At 33.3% G+C, this 23,449-nt stretch overlaps 1 protein-coding gene across 4 annotated transcripts in view; it reads right to left on the bottom strand.

Moving 5' to 3' along the window:
- Nucleotides 1-23,449, bottom strand: part of hth (Meis homeobox homothorax) — a 264,474-nt gene that overhangs the window by 52,624 nt on the left and 188,401 nt on the right. For all 4 annotated transcript variants that reach the window (XM_090112569.1, XM_090112571.1, XM_090112570.1 and 1 more), the window contains exon 11: nt 12,558-12,634. In XM_090112569.1, coding sequence (XP_089968695.1) covers nt 12,558-12,634 — 77 coding nt within the window. The remainder of the gene's footprint in view (nt 1-12,557; nt 12,635-23,449) is intronic.

Below are 23,449 nucleotides of genomic sequence, written 5' to 3'. Positions count from 1 at the left end.
GCATACTAAACTTTTTGCGCGAAGCTCATAAAACTACAGCAATTAATAAATCAATCTACGGTTAATTTACATTTTAGCGAACACAAGATTATTGTGATTTATTGAACGTAAAGCATATTTACTTTACTTTTGATCCACAGATTATAAATAGCATGGACGAAAATGCAGCTGAATGAACGATCTGGAAGCTTTTCAATCTTCCACCCATTGACGTTTACACTCGTTCGCGACGCATAAAACTCAGAGATCCGAGTCTAAATCAAACTCCGGTAGTAAATTTAAATATTTTCACTGTCAAAGTTTCTATTCCTCAAAGGATTAAGTTAGCATTATTTAAAGAATAATAAATCAAATGGCCTGTGAAAACAAGGATTCCTTTGTAATCGTATAGGCAATTAAATTTGGAACGTAAAAATGTCCGACATGTTTATGTTTTGACGTGTTATTTTCGACCGCCATTTTGAAGGCGCCTGCGTTCAGGAATCATTTCGGAATGATTTATGGATGCGTTTAATAGATTTTATTTGCGTTTTTGAACGTCTCCTTGATTAGAAATTTTATGGGTCATTAAAATTTTAATTAGTTGTGCGCTGTAAATCTGATCTGTAATACAAATTTTTAATTTAATATTTTGTTTTGTACTTAATTTTAAACCCAAAGGCAATAATAATCAAAAGGATATTAGGAGAGCATGAATCGAAGATAGTAAGTACCAGGATGTTGAACAAAGAAGGTAAACAAAGCATTAAGCTGATGTGAACGATTACCAGGCGACCAGGAGAGCATAACCGCTAGGTGTTGGTCCCACGTGGCACATTAGAGCGCGCTCGTTAAGGCGCTATTAACCCTAACATAACGATATGAATGTATGTAATTATAATGTATGGATGTTTCTCTGGATTGCTTGTTTGTGCTTAGAGTTATAGTGGTAGATTTATTTCCTATCAAACGATAGGAAAAATAGAATTGAAAAAATAAGAGGAACTTTCTTATATGGCTATCATAGACAAAGAAAGGATTTATGCAAGTTTCTGATGGTACAAAAAAGAACTTACTGGAGAAATTAATGAGAAATACTACTTAAGGCGCACTTAAACTTGTCATAGACAATTTTTGGTCCATAAAATGACTGGTAACAACCAGGCAAATGTTCATAGACAATAAGGCCCCATCCACACGGGGCCGTAAACTCAACAAGTGAGCAGAGGTCGGTTTACGACGCTATAAACGTCGCGTCTGACATCTCACTAATACGTCATAAAGTGGAATTGTAGGGTGAATCTTGTCAACGCGTTTTATTGTGCCTTTACTTAATATTTGATGTACCGATTAACCCTTGCTTGGGTTGCGCAGGTTGCCATTTGGAAAAAACTAAATTTTTTGTTTTTTTGTTGTTGTTGGTTAGTTGGGTTCGTTGGTGTATTTATTTAGCATTCAATATAACCTAGTATCTCTTTTTATTTAGGTAATTAGAAACCATTTTGTTTCGTATTTAAGTAAAATTTAAGTCAGGCAAACAATTCTCGATATACCTATAATAAAAAAATACGTAAGTATATTAAACTCGCATGAGAAAGATAATATATAGAGCAACGGTTTATAATACAAATCGAACCCAGTACCTTTCCACGATCAAAGTATTAAAACGTGCTTTATCCTCTCAAGAAAGAATTTAAATAATCGATCTCCAAAACACGTGTTTAACTGTAAATAGGTTTATTTAAAACAATTTAGACGCAGTTGTTTTTATACAGCCCACAAACAAACAGACATTCAGAAGGGAAGTCGAGGGCTTCCGTCTCGCCTCGGGCTGAGTGCTAGTGATGTAGAATAGGTTTATCGATAAAAGTTAATATTATTTTACGAACAACTCAGATATTTAATCCAAATTCGAATGTCAATTAGCATATTTTGATAAAGTTTCCATTATGTGTTTATTCAATGAGTACTTGAATATAGTCAAAAATAGTAACAGTTAAAAAAGTATATTCTATTAGTCGGGATTCTCTATATGTATTTTAAACATGTTTTTTAATGTTCCTATTTCCATTAATTTAATTCTTCAAAGCAATATTTAACCAACAATTTATCTCCAGGTAATATTTGTACAAAATTATACTTCTTTTTATCAAATAAGATAGCAAATATAAAACTATTTGAAACAGTCAATAGAGCTTAACAGTCCAACCAAGTTAGTCGTCTACCTAGTCGATATTATTCACATTTATCGATATCGATACCACACTCACATCACTAGTCACCCCTGTATAGGGATGTTCCGGTCGTAGATAACAGGGGATGGAGAGCATTTCACTGTGTATATTAGCAATGTCATCTGGTTTTACTCGTATTTTGTGTACTTGCGGGGCGATGAATCTCGTACAGACAAAGGAATATTGGTTTGTTTATACTGTTTGGAATGGATTTAAAGCCGGTTTTATTTGTGTTTTCATTTGTATTAGTATAGTAAATAATGACTGGTTTTATGGTTAAATTGAATGATTGTAATTATATTTATGGATATAAGTATAGATAAGATTTAAAAAGTGCATTTTTAATTGTATTTAAATAAATGGTTTTATAAATAAATAAATGCATATATTAATATTAAATGAGATAAACAGCAAACTTAAATATTTAAATCGTGTTAAATTTATTAAATACATATTAAAATTCAAAACCAAATGCCAATGTTCATTAAGTACCCTTCTATTTGTATTCAAATTTAATATTAACAATAATTATTAACAAATTATACATATTTATTATTTACTACTGACAAGATATTCATTTATTGTGAATCCTTTTAGGGTATTCAAGTACTTTTCACAAATGTGACAGTTTAGCAGTTTCTGAGATACACACGTGCAAACAGAAAAATTATTTTATTTCTATCAATTGTAAAGTTGTTTTCCCTAATGGGGCATGGGGCAGATGTATGACACATCTGTTGAACTAATCCTGATATTTTGTATTGAGATATTTATATACCACCTGGGACCGAACCCGGGACTTTTCGCTAAATATGCTCATCTAATATCATAAAGAATCATCATTTGTATGGAGTTATTTAATGTTCATTAATTTTCTATATGTATAGTGCAGACATCAATGTGTTCTATAACTATCTATAGTCCAGACGTGAATCTGTTATTTTATGTAGGTACATAAATTTCAGAAGCACGAATAGTAATTTCAAACAAACAAAATGTGTATATATATGTATATAAAAAAGTTTTACTCACAAAATGGTACAAAATACGTCTAGAAATAAGTCCGACGAATTTTATTTTTATCTAATGAAACAGCGGATTCCGATCTGTGACAATACCGAGGGGGGTAAGGGGGAATGATTAATTGTCGCACGGGGGTAGACTTGCGTTTGGGGTGTTTTTGCTGAGCTGCTCGCGATAAGGTTTTTGTCAAAGGATTGATATGATTTGGTGATGGTTCTGCGATTTTGGCACGGTTAATGGTGTTTATCGGCTTCTTAGTTATTTTAATAACTAATTATATTTAGGAAATAGTTGTCATTCCTTTATTGCCTATAAAAAAATCAACAAATTCCAAAGCTTATACAAACTTTTTAACGCAAACCAATCTATATTCTTAATGACTCTATAGTTGTCTGAATAGGCGCGTAATGATTAAAAAAAAGAAAAAAAAAACATATTCAAATTTGGAACTTCGATTGAACCGTTCGCGGGTATAAATCATTCGATTCATAAAAACATATCATAGAAATTACGTAGGGTTCATACGCACTGGGGTGAGGACTCGGCACCGGAAGATGTAATGATGTTTGCCAAATGGAAAATGAGATAGGGAAATGTCGCTGAGTCGACCTTTTGGTGACACGCGCGAGCGGAGCGAAGGCGAAGCGAGATTTTTTCAATTTTAGACTTTTTCATTGAACCTTGGCATGTTATTATGTGAAATATATCAATTAGCTATGTGCAAAATAGTTAAGTGTTAAACTATGAATTTCAGGTACCTAATTTGTTTTTATCGTTTCAAGCAATTATTATTTATGTATTAGTAAATATCTAAGTACAATAAGAGATTCTCCAAAACCATATTAAATATCTTGTATGCGATTTGTCCATAGTGGAAGTGGAGCTTACATTTATTTTCATCGCTCTCTGTGGACGCACGCACTAAAATATCGACAATATTTTCAAAACGATACCTCATTTACTGTGTGTAAGCGCCCGGTTTTACGTTCAGATAAATGTATTAGATAGCGTTTAAAATGACATCCATAAATTGCAATCAAAATGAATTAATTAAATAGCTAAAGTGTTGCCCTTTACTTTGGCATTTAATTAAGCAGACTAGCAATGGATATGCGCTCAATTATTTTATATTTTTCGTTTATTTTTCACTCGTCTCCTTTATTGATGGCAATACGCTCGTTTTACCTAGACGTCCCGCGCTGTCACGCTGACAGATTATTGCCTTCACTATTTTTAAACTGTACACATTTCCAGATAATTAAAAATGGAATATCGTCCGCGAATCGTGACGATCGTTTCGATTTTAATCCGAATTTATACCGGCAGGGAATTTCAATGCTAAGTAGGATTACTTTCAAATGCAATTAACTTCAACGTTCGAATTGAATTCGATTTTGGGAACGCGCGCGAAAAAAGCCCGCGCTCGGAGCGGCATCGACGATAAATCTCATCGTCTCAACAGCTGATGTTCGAAATTCGAAACAGAGCCGTGGCTCGGAGCCGTATCGCGGAGAGCGTGCGGCGCACAGATAAAATAAATGGAAGGAGCCGTGAAAAATGAGTACACGCCGACGGCGCGGAAACTCTTTCAAAGGGGTCGGAGTTTTTGAACGACAAAGCTTTTGTGTTCCGTTCACCGTTTGTTTCGTTCTAGAAAAAATAAAGATCAACATTCGAAAATTTGAAAACGGAATGTTTTTTCTTATTTTGCCGAAAATTTGGGCACCGCTATTACAAGTAACGGTCAACCAAAGGTTCTAATTGCGAATGTGTCTTGTTTTTGTTTGCGCCTTTGTATTTTAGTTGGAAACTAGTCTTGTCGAAAGAAATACTTTGTGATTTTACTGTGAGCAATACTGTAGACCAAGTTTTGTTTATTCAAAGCTGCCTGTCACGAGTTTTGTTTAAGCAACCTTTTTTCATCTGTGTCGTTAAATTTTCATATAAAAAGAAATATAAAATTGCATTTAATTCCACTGCCAACTGAAATGACTTACCATTAAATATTAATTCATATCACGCCTTAACAGCAAATGGCACTTACCTGAAAACAAAGAGAAATATTTAATTAAAATAACAATGAAAAAGTACCCCGCGGCAATTTATTTACACAAAAAGCCCTTTAATTATAATTAATATTTACAAGAGAAAAATTGCGCGCCTTAAGATTTTGAGAAGTATATTCAAGACCCTGTACCAAGGGGCGGAACGATACTCTTGCGTTGTTATGATTTCCTGGTAGCTCTATTAAAATAATATTCTTCATGATTTCCTAGTACTTGCGTTGTCTAAACTATATTTTTTTTAAGTACATGAATTTCCGATAAAACTTATTTTGTTTCATTCTTAAATGCATCTACAGACGCTCCGATTTGGTTGGTGCCAACCATCCGACCACGACCAAATCGGAAAGTGTAGAGAGCGGTCGGTCCGACATAATTATTATTAATATTGGTTTGACGTGGTCGGATGCGCCAGCAATACCGACCAAACCAACTTTCTATCCGATCCAACCAAATTGGAACGTTTGGAAGCTTTGTTCCGACCAAATCGGCTCATTCCATAGAGTAATATAGGTAATTGGCTCATTCACATTTGCAACGCCGCCGGTGTAGGACGTCAACATGAACGCCGAGGGAGTTACTGTCACCGAACGTGACATATTAATAAAATTACTGGAACTATATAAAGACTTTCCCTGTTTGTGGGACTTAAGTAACAAAGATTACGCAAATAGAGATGCCAGAAATCAAGTGTATTTTATTATGTTAGAAGTATTAAAAAAATTGACAGTGCGGCTACATTAAAAACCTTAAAAAATAAGTTATAAGAGCCGCATATGACTGTAATTTTCTCTATTTCTATAGTAGAATTTAGCCCATTCTCTTCGTACTATGGTCAACTGACATATTACTCTATGGTCAACTGACAGTTGGAAGGCCAACCGTCGGACAATCTGTAGTAATGTTGGAATGGTTGCCATGTCGGTTCCAATATGGTTGGCACCAACCAAATCGGAGCGTCTGTAGATGCTTTAACTTACTTCGTACATAATTTGAATGAAAGATTTAGAATACAGATAAAATTAATTAACAACACTTATTTGTAAGTACAATTCTAATCACGTACCTACTAAGTTTGCGATAATGTATGTCAAGTAAGCTTGACTGTTATTTTTTTGATAGAGTTAGTAGTACTTTTGTAATAAATGAATTTAAGACCATTCTGTATGTAATCGACTCCTTTACTCGATTTTGATTAACATCAAACATACAGTTTTAGTTCAAACTTTGTACACTAATTATCGGTGACAAAACAATAATTTCACGAGCTTATTAAAGCCTTAAGCGCGTCACACACGGTGAAGATACTATAATATTTTATCTTAAGATACTGTTATATTTTATATTACAGTATCTTAACGCATCCGGTATCAGCGTTCGGACCATCATTTTTCTTTTTGTCATTGCGTACTAAGACCCCTGTAGAACCGCCATCCTGTTACAAATGACCCACAAAATTTCGCGTCACGCGCGTTTTTACACTACATATATTTCTATTCAGAAGGAACCCAGTAATCTTTTATAGTTTTTCTTCTATACCTTTTTCTATTCCCTGTATTCTACTCCCTGACACAAGGAACAGTAAGCAAAACCGCTTAAACACCCGTAAACTCGAGAGGCACGTTTATTACGACCTTTGTAGAGCAGAACAGCCTATAAGGGACTCCCTAAGATATCCCGAGCCGTAAAATAAAGCTTTGCTAGCGCGTAAAGAAAATTAAAATGAATTATTTTGACGAGTACACCGATTGTTATGGCGTAATTGTTTCTGCTTGGGATTAATTGTGTAATCGTTTAATTGCTGATCTGTTGTTATGTGGAAATGTGTTTTGAACGTTTGCGTATAAGATTTTTATGAGAGAGAGAGTTTATTATGAAATAGAATTTTCGTCAGAATTGTATGAAGGCGTGGATGAGCAGTTTTTCATGTTTTTTTAATAAGTAAAGAAATATTTTGGTTATTCTATCTTAAAGATATTTAAGCTTAATTTAGAGAACAAAATTGCACCGAAATTTTTTATATTAGTGTAGAGAAATTATTAATGTAGAGCCACTTGCTTTTCTACAATCTCACTTTACAAACAAAAAACTAAATTATTCAAATTGGTATATGTTTTAATATATCTATCATCATCCTAAAACACTTAAAGTATAGTTTCTCAAAACAAAAAGCCCATTATGCCCAATGGTAGAAGGCTATTGGAATCCATTCGCGGTCCCGCGATCGAATCACAACCACTATTGCGTTTTACTTACATTTTACAGCACCTTTGGAATCGCGTTTCCCCTTTGAAAATACACGGGAAATGCTTTGAGCGGGACCGCCGCGGTTTTGATTGTTGAGAAGAAAGATATTGTTTTATGGACGAAATGTTTTGTTATTATTATATTGTGTTTCTATAATCTATATCTTGTGTAATTCTTTCGGTTTTAAATTTAATATATTAAAAATAAAAGCAAGCACGATCGAAATTGCTTTAATACTGCACTATTTGCACGATAGCTAATTGTGGCATTGTGAGCAGAAACTATCACATATTTCAAATTCTGTTGTATCTTTCTATGCTTCCAGCGGACTATAACAGTATTAAATTAGTCTGAGTGATTACTCGATTATTTTTTTATGTTCTATATATTATATTCGAGTGTCCTGTATAGTGAGTTAATCTCAATCGGGTTTGAACAATGAGCTTTTTAGATAGTACTATGTATAATAGTCATCCCCAAATCGCGTCAGAACCGCCCGCATCATCCTCCCGTACAACCCGGACGGTTCCATCGCATTGCCCGTGATAAAACAGCCATTTCCCGGGCTGTAATCGTAGTCAGAATTTTTACCCGATCCCTATCTCGCCGGGGGAACAGTGCCATTCCGAGGTTTTAGATACGTCTTCAATTGTAATCTTGCGTTTACATAATCGTAATTTTATTTTATGCTCTTGTTTTACTAGGTTACGCTCCTGTGTTCGTGAAAAAAACTTTATTTTTTATAGAAAAGACAAATAAGTTAGATAATCTGCTTACATTACAAACAAACGAACTTACCTATTTGAGTTTTAAGTTAAAATTAAAATGCATAAATGTGGAGAACGCAATTGTTAATGAAATAAAATAAAAATGAATAAAACCTGTTTTGTTTGCATCCATCTAAAAATATATTCTTTACTTAATCTAGATAGCTCAAAATTTAGATGGAGCTTCAAGATCGGAAAGATAACAGAAAACATCACATAACAAATAACATAACAAAATTATACTAAAACCCATATCTATAATAGCCTCTATAAATAAATAAATGAATGTATATATATGTAATAACCAAAATACTGTAGGTACAATTACACACTACCATCAAAATCGAATTGAATAATCAAGGGCAAATGATAATTCAAGGTCTAAAACAATCCACACGTGGTATCTTATAATGCCCCATAAACTTGCCCCGAAATGTCTATCAAAAATCACTGTGCCAGTTTACGAGGTCCACAAGTTGCGAACGACACTTGAATGGCCCCCACAAGCGATAGCATCTCCCATCTTTTTACAAGCTTTTAAAAGCTTTTTTATATTATCTATGTATACCTACGCAATCTTTTAATTTAGTTGTGCGTTTGGTTTGATTTCTTTTCGGGCGGCTTCGTATAAAATTTTGCTATGTGTTTTTTTAAGTATGAAAATATTTTTTTTCGATAACTGTTTTTGAAAAAATAGTATGTTACGCTTACATGTAAAAACTACTGAAACGGAACGGCTGAAGTTTTAGTAATCTAACAATTTGAACCTGAATTTAAACTTACCTAAAGTTATCTTGCTCCTTATTTATATACGTTTTTGGTACTGTACTGTTAACAGAAGAACTTAGACATCTCCTAAGATACTGTCCTACAATTTATTCTAATGTACCTATATCTAAGCTTTACACTTGAAGGTAACATTTTAAAAGAAACTACAATAAAGGAAACATACCTAAATTAACAATGTCTTAATTATAAGCCTACTCATTCACAATCTATTGAGCCGGTAATCCTCTATGATCCTATGAGCCTATAATCTCCTACGTCGGAGCTCTAGACTAGCCCGGTCTAAACCTAGTGCATACATGTCTATGTAGCGTTGTGGCTTTGCGATAGGGTAGTAATATTGTAATTAAAGTGCAACGGAAATTGATTTAATACGGAATATACGCAAAATTTGGTGGATTTTGATTTAGATGATAAAAACCCAAAAGGAAGTTGAAATTAGTATATATGGTAATATTATGTGTACGCGAAGCCACAGGAGAAAAGATAGCAAGTAATGATTAATACTGTATTCATAATTCTGCTGTAACATCCAGTTTATTTATATTTTTTTCAGTTATTATGCAAGATACAAAGATATCAAATATCAATTTATTCAATACCCTAATAAAAACTTCGTTAACGTACAAAAAGGCAAACAAATAAACAAATTATTCAAATAGCCCCAACTAGTGACACCAGGCGGACATAAAATAGATGCAAATGTCCCATAATCACGTTACTACATCCCATCCGAATTGAAACCGTCGGGACCTTGTAGAATTAACGGGCGAACCCCTAATTGCTATTGTATGAAGATGTAAATTGGAACTCTTCCTTATTGTTGTGCTCCTGGTACATGTAATTGATAAGGCGTACGGATTTGAATTTCAAATTTTATTTTTCATTCATACCTCAAGGGGCTTCCTTCCGAGACTCGTATTGTTGAATAAATTGTGTTTGTTATCTAGACATTATTTAAAGTTACCTAGGTTTAATCTGATTTTGTAGCTAGGAATTTCGAATTTCCAATGCCATTAGACAATTTAATTTTAAGTTTCCATTAAATCGATCGTATAAAAAGTTAATCACAAAGTAATTAGTGTATGGACCAGGAGAGCATAGGTGAATAAGATCTAAACAATGGCCGACCCTTGACCTCTCAGAAATGTATTCTAAGAACTGTATGGGTCATACGAGTCGCGGGAACTTGGATCGAAAAAAAAAACAATTATTTATGGCTGATCTGACGTGCCACAGATTATTTAAAAGTTTCAACTAATGTATGAATTAAATTCTTGACATCTCTATGCTAAATTTCACGGCTTATGATGGGAACCGAATATGGATAAATAATAACATTACTATCAAAACATAAATCATTTTTTAACAATGATAGCCAAATAACTTGAGATTTAGTTAAGTTGTTAATAATGTGTTGGATTCATTAGATGTATTTTGATATCGTTATCCAAGCAAATAAATAAACAGTATCGTAATTTCAAAAGACTAATGAAAACACTTATAAAAATTTCCCATGATGTTGAGATTTTTATTCAGGTTCTATGATTTCTTGGACTGATTGACTATAATTTGACTTCATAATAACACTAAAAAAACACATAAGAATAAAATAAATACTTGTAGTTATTAATTTTGATCATCGCAGTTGTAACCATTTTCGCAATTCCGAATTTGCAATAGTCAGTGCAATCCAAAAGCAAGTCTATACCATTTGCATACAAAAAAAACTAAATAGAATTAAAACATATGAAGGATATCACATGACACACGTTGACCACCCGGGCTCGGCTATTTATTAAATATATACATATAAATAAATCGTTGCGAAATGCAGTATCTACAGGTCGGGTGGACAATTTGTCGCGCATTTTATAGCGGTGACGCCCACGGCGCAAATTACGAATTTCTTAGAACTAAATGATGCGGACTTATCTGGTTCTTTATTCACTCTGTATTGACTCGAAAAAGGTTTTATTTGTGGTTTTTGTTTTTAGATAGATAAGTTTGGTAGTTGTTTGTGTGAGCAGGTGTTAAAGTCCAAAAAATTAAAAATACAAAAAATGTTTATTTTTATTGTTTTGTTTTGTCATGGAATTTATAATGTGATTCGATTAGTGTTATTGTAATTGTAAAAATTATCCAAAAGATGTAATTAATGGTACCGAAATGTTTATTGTTATTTTAAATGTTTTTAAACTTAATAAAAGCAAAGTTTCAACAATAAAATCGACACCATTCTCTTCCATCAATTACTCTTATCCGAAATATCGAAAAATAAAAATTATTAAAAAACCATCTAAATAATTTAAATATTCGCAAAATAAATATAAAGATTAAAAACCTCTTACATTCCAATATGGAATGGAGGTACGTAATTTAAAAGCATTTACAACGACGGCGGTGGGAGGGGGGGCCGTAAAATTAGTACTTTATGCATCGACTATACTTGGTTAGGGCATCTTCACACGAACGGCGGTTTTGTGAATTGTGAACTGTTTTTTATAGAAGATTTTATAACGACTAAAGAGTAAGAAAGACTGATCTAATTTAGGAAGGTTGATAATGCAGAGGTAGAATAATGTCTTTAAAATTAAAAATTGCAAATCTATTAATATTAATTGAGGAAAACTCAACATTTTGTAATAATTTTCATATCAAAAACGTGAAACACAAAAATAATAGATACGCATCGTGAGTTACCTGATAATTTTTCAGATATCCAATAATTCTAAATAAATCGAAAATTAGCAAACCGCAGCCCGTGTGAAGTGACCACAGATGCAAAATAAAGATAAAGGTGTCGCATTACAGAGATGTACAGAAATGCAGCCGCTTTAATACTAAAGTGTCACCCGGAGCCGGCCGCGAATGTATTTTATCTGATCTAAGAGTTTCGATATTACAGTAAATATTAAATTACGGTACTGTATTTTTTTATACTGTGTTAATTCTAGAGTTGTATTTTAATTTTTTAAAGAGCAATAATGCTTAGATGAAAATTTATTTCTAAACTTGTAAATGATTAAGAAATGTTGGATAGACGAATTATAGAAGCCTATATACATGTAATTTTAATTAATAATTTTTGCCTATCTGTCTGTGTGTCTGTTCTGTACACTCATTACACAAAACTGCGTTGAAATTAATAGGTATAGTTGGTAAAACGACAAGTATGTTGTATAAACACATCCTGTGGTACTTTAGATGACACTTTTAAACACTAAAAAATGTTGTGTGGTTTTATGGAACCACGGTAAAAGTGAAACTGTTCGAACGGTTCCGAACACTGCTTTGTGTAGCGCATGTCGCGTGACGGTCGGCTGCCGAGTAGGTATACCTACTCGGCAGCCGCGATACACGCGACATGCGCTACACAGACCAAAAAGTTTGAGACGATGTAATAAAAGTTTCCCTTTAAAAGCCAGTATCTAAATAATACTTAAAATAACACTTACCAATTATTTACTTGTAGTATCGTTAACCCTGTGTCCTGTGCTAACTGCTTTTTCTGGTCCTCTGAAGGGTACGGATGCTGCAACAAAAGATTCAATTAGAATTAAGTAAATTGGACAATTATATGAAGGAACAAATTGACTTGGATAATTGCTGATTATCCGACAATTAATTCGGGGTGTTTTTATTCTATTGGGCTTGGGAAGGGTTGGTAATTTTGTTATTGTCTGTTTGTGTGATTGTAGAGTGATCTGTTTTAGTGTGTTTTGTAAGATTTAGACTAAGGATATTATGCAATTGTTTTTTCGAATTTAAGAATAATATAATTAGGACCATTTTAACGGATTGGTTTGTTTCTTGGGTTGCTTTTAATTGGAGTTTCTCATGTCTTGAAATATATTTATAGCATATTTATGACTGATTTATGTATTGCTTTATCGAAAATTTTACTTCCATAAATATGGAAACAAAATTGTTAATGTATACATAATAAGATTTTTAGACAAAATTTTCTTTCAATTGAATATTTTATTTGATCTTTCCAATTTTATCGTTAAATATTTATTTGAACAAAAGCTCAATAAATAATATAAGTACTAAGGCACCATGAACTCACGTGCACCTAATGATATTGGTTTTTGGCGTGAGGCCGATCCCGAGAGATCACCTCTATTTCATGTCATCCTGGTACGCCGCAGGTAGGATGTGTAAATTATTAACGGGTTTTCCTTTGCTCCGGGTACGTGACTTACTCGACTTGCAAAAATGAGGATTCGGAATATTTTGCAAATATTTATTTATAAATGTTTCACATACGAAAAAGATCAAGTTACGTTTGTAAAACTATTTTGTCCAGAATATACATTTGTATAGAATAGAAAAAAAAATCAAATGTATAGAATTTATAAACTGTCATATTTATGTTCAATCTGTTATATTTATGACTATTTTTTTGCTTAAGTGACCTTTCGACCCTTAAGGATGAGTATGCTGTATGAATATAATATTTACAATATTATTCATACAAGGCGTTTACACGCGGTACATTACTTTCGTAAAATCACGAAAGCTGTGTCGTAACAATAAATATAAAAATGACGAGATTTCACTGATAGCGACAGGGCCGGACTCGAAATCACAATTATTTTTATACTTTACAATACAATACTTTTTTGTCGTTTTTAGGTTTGGAGAAATTAAGTTCAAAATAATTAAGTTCTCATTAATTCTTAGAACTAAGGTCATTACATCTACTTTGCTCTACATAAAGATGAACTTCAAATATTGTTTAGGAAATACAATATATTTATTTATTAGATTTTTAAAGTGAAACTTTTATTACATCGTCTCAAACTTTTTGGCTGCCGAGTAGGTATACCTACTCGGCAGCCGCGATACACGCGACATGCGCTACACAAAGCAGTGTTCGGAACCGTTCGAACAGTTTCACTTTTACCGTGGTTTCATAAAACCACACATCATTTTTATATGGTGCGATGTCATCGCAAATAAATAAAATATTTACTTATAATATATTCAATTAATTCTCTCTACAATAATTGATTGTTTATACATTTTAGCAATTATACTACTTCCGAAAGTCTCCCGACACCAGTTCGTGCCATTTCGCCCTGCTTATACATGTTACTATTATTATAAATACGTATATAATTATAAAAGCAACAATACATCCCTGTGCGACGTTTTCTGCGAGGAATTGATACGTCACCCGCAGTCGTGTAGCCGACGCATAACGCATTGTCCGAGCACGGCTTTATTATGATTTACTGATTGTGTGTTTGTATGTTTGTGTGTGGAAAATATCGTCAAGGAATACTTGTAAAAAAGTGTAGTTAAATTCGTGTTTTATTGGTAAACCAGGTGATTATAATTATTGCAAGGAAAATTTAGAAAATGCAAAGTATAGTTTGTCTATTAACACGCTTTTTTATAATTATTTCTAAGAGCATAACTATGCCAATATAACTTTCTTTTATATTTTACTAGCTTTCCGCCTGCGGCTTCGCCCGCGTTTTCAAAAAAAAACCCGCATAGTTCCCGTTCCCGTGGGATTTCCGGGATAAAACCTAGCCTATGTCACTCAGAAATGATGTAGCTTTCCAACAGTGAAAGAATTTTTCAAATCTGCCAAGTAGTTTCGGAGCCTATTCAATTCATACAAACAAACAAACAAACAAAAAATCAAACCTTTCCTCTTTATAATATTTGTATAGACAAATCTCTGAGAAATTTTATTCATTAGTAGAAAGATCTGCCTTTTAAGAATTCGCAACTTGTCAAAGTTTCTAATCGTCCATAATCACTATAAAAATCCCATCAACGATCCCTACAAACAGGCATCCCATAAAACAACAAATAAAAATAAAAAGCGTATTTCAGATAATGTATTCATAGTGAAAATTACATGTAAGGAGATATTCCAATCCCATTCTATGGGGAACCTTGATGGGGTTTACGTGTGATTTTATGGGATACTCGTAAAACAATGTTTTAAAATAAATGATAAATAAGTATTTGTATTTGTGTTTTTTTTGTATCTGTTTATGATATTAAAAAGATACGCAATTTATTGTGAAATGCAAAAAAGAAGGTTTAATTTAAGTCTTATAATATGCCTAAGTTAAAATAAGTCTACGGAAATAAATATATATATATATGTATATATAAAAGAAAGTCGTGTTAGTTACTCCACTTATAACTCAAGAACGGCTGAACCGATTTAGCTGAAAATTGGCAGGGAGGTAGTTTAAAGCCAGCCAGGTGGTGGTAGTTTAGAGCCAGGACATAGGATACTAAATATTATGTACCACGGGTGAAGCCGGGGCGGACCACTAGTAATTAATAAATGCTTGATTTAGAATGAAAATACTTCTATGTATATCCAGGATTGTAGGTATCTCTTTTTGTTTAAATTATAAGTTCAATTAAAAAATTAAGTTAAGTATTTAATCGTAATATCTTCCAGTCCAGTATAATCTAGTCTTTATCATCTACTAGATTTCCGCCCGCGGCTTCGCCCGCGTTTTCAAAGGAAAACCCGCATAGTTCCCGTTCCCACGGGATTTCCAGGATAAAACTTATCCTATGTGTTGATCCAAGTTACCCTCTATATGTGTGCTAAATTTCATTGTAATCGGTTCAGTAGTATTTGGGTAAAATAGTAACAAACACACACACATCCTGACAAACTTTCGCATTTATAATATTAGTAGGAAAATGCTGTAAATTTTTCATCATTAAAAGAAACACCAACCGAAGAAGGCAACTTAGAAATAGCATATTCAGCTATACAAAAATGTAAACAAAACATGTGTATTCACATATCCCCCGACACCCCATAAAACAAACGCATTCCTAGAATTTATTCGTTTTTCCAAACGAATCATTCGCCAACTTATGCCGCATATAATCAGCATTTAATGCGTCGTGAGATTTATGCGTATAGGCTGAAACTTGATATCTTCATGTTTATGAACGCCTGGTACATGGCTCGTTATAATGGTGATAAAATTAACCTTTTAATTGCTGTTTTCTTAGAATAATTAAATAAAATTAAAATGGACAGTGGACTCAGCACAATAACTATTTTACCAGTTAATAAAAAAAGCTAGAGAAACAATAAAATATCTGTAATTTTTGCCATATCATATCGGATCGATAAGTACTAAAAATATCGATAGTTATTATCATCCTTATCATCAAACACATATTATACTTCAACAATTTTGTGATTCAATTTGAAATTGGTTACAAAACATGCCGACCACGCACAAAACAAAACCCAAGACCGCTAGTTTTTACCGCGAATGCTAGCACTCCAAAATTTCACTTTCAAATTGCACGAATTCTATACCGTTAAGGGTGGCCACGGAGCGTATTGCGAAATTAAAAATAATTGAGTAGCGTCAGCAAAAAGTCCAATGCCGGCATAAATTTGACAAATCCCGTTAGCGGCCGGCGAGGCAAGTTTATCATTTCCCTGTTTTTGTACACCGTAATAGGCATCATAAATTTTTAATAATGCTTTTTCGATTCCCGACTCTGTGCTTGACGAAAAACTTTCGGCAAAAACCATTTCGCCGGTTTCGCATTGAACAGTTACCAAAATAGGTGTTGCTACAAATTTTTGTTTCAATTTGTTGTAAGTACAAATTGTTTTTGTGCGCTATTGTTTATTGGTTTTTGTATGTTCGTGACTAACATATTTTTTGTGTTTTTCTTAGTTATAGATTAAGTAACATGCGAATATTTATTAAAATAGTAAAGATATCAATATACCTAGTCTGGTCGTAAGTTCTGTCACATATGTATTATTGAATAAACAAAAAGTTACTTTTATATATTTATTGTTTTATATGTGGCAATAAAGCTTACATATTACTTAATAATTTCGTATAAAAATTATTCAAAATGGCATCCATGTTTTGCGATACAAGCTTTCAACTTCCGCGGCCAGTCGTCTAGCGAAGCACGCACCATGTCCATGTTTATTTCAGCAGCTACTTTAAAAATGGATGCTTTGAGTGACTCCAAATTTGGGTAGGATTTAGCGCAGGTTCTCTCCTCTAAATATTACCAGATTTTATAATCCAGAGGATTCAGGTCCGGGCTAGAAGATGACCAATCTTCATGACGAATGATGTCAATCTGATGGGCCGCCAGCCAATTTTGGATACCCTTGGCTTTGTGGGCAGGTGCTGAGTCCTGCTGGAATACCCAGTGCTGATTTTTTAACATGGTCAGGTCAGGAGGTTTTACGAGGTTTGTTAGGACCGTATTTTAGTAAACATTGGAACTTATTTTCACACCCTTTGCACAGAAAAACACCTCTGTTAGGCTAAAATAAGACACTCCCAGGAAAACCATTACTGATAAGGGGTGATGGCCGCGTTGGACTCGAAATACACGTTGACACGCTTCTTCACTACTGTGGATATACACTTTGATATTCTTTTTGTTGCAGCACTCCTCCACTGTAAAAATTTTTTCATCTGAAAATAGGATTTCACGATACATTTTTCTCGCGTATCGTTTAAGTAAAGCGCGACATTTATCCAGTCTTAATTTCTTCAGGCGTGTGTTATGAAGATGCGATGTTTTTCTACAATAAGCCCATAGTCCTAGGTCCTCGTTCAACACCCTTTTAACTGTGGTACTGCTAAGGCCCATCTGCAGTGCTAACTGTTTGCGATTTCGGACCGGACTTTTCCTTATTCGCACCTTTACTGCATTTATCACTGCTGTCGTCGAAATCCTACGACAAAGACCACTTCTATTCCTATCTTCTACTCTTGAATCTTACTTAAATCGATTTATAGTGCAATAAAAAAATCTCTGTGTTATTTGTAAATTTTAAATCAAACTGAAAATTTCTCTTGGCGCGTAACCGCTACGATGCAGAGCGAGAACAGCGACTCTGTCTTCTTTATGCGTCCACTACATTGTAATAAATTCGTTATTCTAATAAAGTGTGTCGTTTTTTAACGCGTAAAATAATCAAAAATCGAACGTGAAAAAGAAATTTGCGGTAAACATTAAAAATTTGAAAATCTAACATAATGACAGAACTTATGACCAGACTAGTTATATTGCACGCCTCATAAGCGAAGCGTTGAGGTGGGTACTACTGTCACTTCGCGCAAAACATCTGATTTTTCAAACTTAAAATGTCTTTATGTATCATACATTGCACTTGTAAGATAATACATACACACACATATTAAGAAAAAACACTATTTTTAACGTTCATGATATTTTTGATGTCATTTTTGTTATTTAAACTAGTTAAAAAACAGTTTAAAAAAGTTCTGTCTTGGACGTCCGTGTGTCTGTATGTGCGGATCCTTTTTCTTGTTAACACGATAGCGACCAAAATACTTTACTAATCGAGTCTTTTTTTTTCTCTTACGCTTGAGTATGCTCAGGAATAGAACCCTTTCATTTTTCAGGGTCTGATTCGATGTGGTTTAATTGTTATTAAATAAACAAAAATAATAATTAATAAATATTTATTAAAAAAAAATTATGAGGCGTGCACTTTTGGATTTTCCAAATTATTTTAAAATTCAATCAAATTTGCCAAAAAATATACTAAGAGCCGCTGATCAATTTAAAACAAACAACTCAAATTTTGAAATGGCATACAGCTTCTATATTCCAAATCACATCTCACAACAGCATCCGAATCACAATTCGTCTCAAAATATTTATAAACCAATGCAATAACTGAATTAGAAGCATCTTCATCAGGCGCATAAACATCCGATGCATTAGCCATGATTGGTGATCGGAACAATAAACAGGACCTCCCACATTGTATACTGGTCATTATTATACCACTAGTTGTGTGCTGTGGCTTTACTCGTAATTCGTGAAGCAAAAAAATACTGAATACGTTATTTCGGCGTGAATAAGAATTGTAACTCTCATGTAATATTCGTTGGAATGTATATTTAATATGAAAAAGGAAAGTAGCAAGAAATTCAAATTTATCATATTTCTGCGAATTCATATTTAGAACGCTTTCATATTTCGAATTCATTCGAATTTCAAAATATGAATTTCTGAGAAAATTGAATTCAGATTCTTTACGAGAGATAAAAGTGGTAAAAAACGTTATTCTAGGCAACACATGCGAATGAGTTAGTTCCCAAAGCAACGCGTAATACGGCGTGCATAATTTATAGGCAAGATATGAAAATGTCACGTCTCGCGCGCGAAAAATTTAATACGTCAAGCTGTTACCGACTCCTGGGCTATAAATATTAAAGCTACGCCGAGTTAGCTCTGTTTTGATAGTTTTTTTGGAGATTAGAAAAGAAAAAGTTTATATTGCGTAGGAATTTTATTATTTGACCAAGAAGTGTTTAGTTGATAAACTTTTTCATTGAATACTTATAATAAAAAATTTGAGTTATTAGAGAATGAAGCGGCATTGAACTATTCTTTATTGAAGAATAGAGCCAAAAGTCTACATTCCTTCTAATGCAAACATTTATGAAAATACTCTACATTGTTGTAAACGCCCTTGTTAACCTCCTTTTATTATCACTTTGTTATCAAACTATCATTTTCCTTCACTTCCAGATATTGTGATATCTCCTAGAGAACCCTAAAATCGCACTCTAGAGAGCAACAAGATGATGGTTACGACACACGAAAATCAACCGTTTCTGAATATATTATTGTTATGGCGGATTGTGAAAAACGCGGGAAACCTTTGGGAATGGCGCCTTTCTGAGATTTTATTTAGATATATCGGCTTGATGCTCACTACGCAATATTTTTGAGGGCCCTTGACAGTTACCTGGCTGTGTATTCTTCGTTGGAAAGTGGAAAGAAAAGTAAGAATATAGGTCATTTTATTGTTATGTTAGTCGATCTATTCAATTATGCAAAGGTATTGCGTAATGGTATTCCGGTAATAAAATTACCTAGATCTCATATTTTTTACTGTATCAATTATGTACCAAGGTCCTAAATAAACATTTATTTATTTATTTATTATTTATTTATTTCTAAAAGGTACCTTACAGCTAAACATAAATTAAATAGAACATTATACAATACTATACGCCAATTACAAGGTACACCAATAACAATACGATACAGTGTGTGAGCAAAAAAGAAAACATAAAAGATACAGTACTAATAATAAACAAATCCTATATTACAATTAAGTATAAAGGTAACATTATGCATGTGTGAGTGAAAGTGAAGTGTATGTGTGTGTGTGTGTGTGTGCATGTGTGTGTGTTATTAGTGATTTTCATTACAATTTTGGTCAATAAGCTGTAGTATTACTTTTTTAAACTTCGTGCGAGATAATTGAAAGGGATCAGCCGAGGAGAATTTATTATTATAGTTATTCGGAAGTCTCAGAAAGGTTGAATGTTTGAGATAATTAGTAGAGGCTGCTGGCACACTAAAGAGAGGCGTATGACGAGTACGTTGTGATGGCACACGATACTGTAAGTATTCTAAAGCAACAGGAAAATCAAAGTTATTATTGACAATATCATACAATAGCATAAGGTCGATTACGTCTCTACGATCCTCTAAGGTATTTATTTTATAGTGAGAACAAGCTTGTGAATAGGTCAAGTCATATTGTTTATTTTTATAGTTCATTTTATTTACAAATACCTTTTGAATCTTTTCCAATTTTATTATATGGCATTTATAGCTAGGTCGCCAGATGACGCTAGCGAACTCAAGAATACTGCGTACGTAAGCATAGTACAGAACTTTCAAACATGCCAAATCATTAAAGGGTTCAGCTTGTCTCAAAACAAATCCTAAATTTTTATAGGCTTTTTGAGAAATAAATTCAATGTGCATGCGGTAACTAAGTTTGTCGTCGAGGATCACACCTAGGTCCCTTACTGACGTAACGGATGGAATAATTTCGTTGCTAATTTTATAGTCAAAACGTATAATTTTAGTAGCCTTATTTCGAGAAAAAGTTATTTTTTGGCATTTATTTATGTTTACTGATATTTTATTTAATTTATAATAATCGGTAAGCCTATTGAGATCGTCCTGAAGTAAGAGGCAATCCTGAGGGGTCGTGATTTTTCTAAAAATTTTCTTGTCATCAGCATAAAGCAGAAATTTTGAATTTTTAAAACAAGTATCAATATCAAATAAATAAATATTATACAATAAGGGACCGAGGTGCGATCCTTGGGGGACTCCGGAAGTAACATCAACAAAGTCAGATCTATAGCCTCCCAAGATAACAGACTGACTACGATTTCGAATATACGACTCCAACCACCTGAGGAGATTCCCTCTGATGCCAACCGCGTAAAGCTTGCGAATTAATATATTGTAACTGACTCTGTCGAAAGCCTTCTCAAAATCTGTATAAAGCACGTCGACCTGCGCTCTTTCATTCATGCTACTATTCACAAATTGTGTTAATTCTAATAAATTCGTAGTGACATTACGCGACTTAACAAAGCCATGTTGGTTGGAAGGGATGCAATTAATCGTTGAGCTATATAAGTGTTTATGTACAACTTTCTCTAACATTTTCGCGAATATATTGAGTAAAGATATACCTCTATAATTCGTTATTTCATTTTTAGATCCTTTTTTGTGTATGGGTATGATTAAAGCTTCCTTCCAGCATTTAGGGAAGACTCCTTCGTTTAAAGAACGCTGGAAGAGTAATCGTAAGGGTATTACTAAACTAGACTGACAGTTTTTGACAAAGATTGCAGGTAAACCATCGGACCCAGCACCCTTCCGACTATCAAGCTCTCTGAATAATGCTTTTAGATCCTTATCGGTAAGAAAGATTGAACATAAACAGTCGGCTACATTTGACTCCTTAATAGGATTTACAAGATCAGCAGAATCGTCTGATCGAAAAACAGATTGAAAGAAATCGCTAAATGCCGAGCACATATCTTTACCCTTACTTAACATATGTCCACGATAAGACATACAACATGGATAGCTAGAATTCCTACGTTTATTATTGATATACGTCCAAAATTCCTTAGGAGAAGATTTAATAGAATTTTGACATCGTAAAAGATAATTTGAGTGAACTTCTACTTTTAATTCTTTTATTCTAGCTCTGAGTAGTGAAAAGGTTGAATAATCGCTAGGATTCTTATATTTTTTCCATTTACAGTGAAATTTATATTTTTCTTTTATGATATTTATCAAAGCCGGAGTGTACCATTTTGGATAACGCCGACGCGAAGAAATACGAACAGAAGGCACATATTTATCTATTAATGACCTTATAATACCATAAAAATTATTGGTAGCATCATCAACTGATCCAGAGTTTAAAATTTCATCCCACTTAAATTTACTTAATTCTAAGTTGATAGCATCGTAATCCGCTTTAAAAAACTTTTTTACTTTACCAAACTGTGGTCGTAATGGCTTATTATTAATGTCGTAAATTGTAATTAATAGAGGTGTATGAAATCTATCCATATTGACTAAGAAATTAGAAGTAATGTCCTGACAGTTGATACTTAAATTAGAGAAAACTAGATCCAAAATATTTCCACAAAAGTTTGGTGTATGGTTAAACTGACCCATACCCATTAAATTAGTTATATTTAAAAAACCCAAACTGGCTTCTAAAAGATCCGAATTGCAATAATTGTTAATGCTGTAGTTAAATTTATCCACCCAAGAAATAAAGGGTAAATTAAAATCACCAATGATTAAATAATTATTATTGGGATAATTGTCATGAATCGAAAGCAACGCAGAACTGAAAGACCTTAAGAGATTAGGCAGATCTGAAGAAGGAGGCAGGTAAGCGGCAATAATGTGGAAATCCACCTTATCTTCGAACATATCACCCGACATTGACAGCCAAACACTTTCTACATTACCACATTGAACATTTTGAGTTATGAGAGCATTGTAAATTTTTTTAATGCAGATTAATACGCCACCGCCTTTCCTATTGTGTTTCCTATCGCATCTAAAAACCTCGTAACGCGAATCGCAAATCTCCGAGTCTAAAATTCCATCGCATAACCAACTTTCTGTGATAATAATTAAATCATAATTGTTCGACAAAATGTTTCTATGCAACTCCGGTAATTTCGTACGTAAGCCGCGAGTGTTTTGATAATAAATACTTATATCCTTACTTCTGGAAGCCATTGAAAAAGAATGAAATTAACAAAAGCTATGCAATAAAAAATAAAAAAACAATATTAATGAAACTATAAGAATAAGTTGATAAACTATAATTTCCATTACAATAGAAGCATATAACTCGGTAATCCAAAACATATTGTTAACAAACACGGTTTTTAATGTACTAAACGAATAATAACTATTTAAATATTCACGACAAAGAAATACAAGATCGTTACAAAAAATATCA

The sequence above is a fragment of the Colias eurytheme genome, chromosome 18 (assembly GCF_061535395.1).
Source record: "Colias eurytheme isolate Ceu_HAF_F1 chromosome 18, ilColEury1 Martin Lab GWU primary, whole genome shotgun sequence".
Taxonomy (NCBI): Eukaryota; Metazoa; Arthropoda; class Insecta; order Lepidoptera; family Pieridae; genus Colias; species Colias eurytheme.
This window is presented reverse-complemented; position numbering and strand designations above follow the sequence as displayed.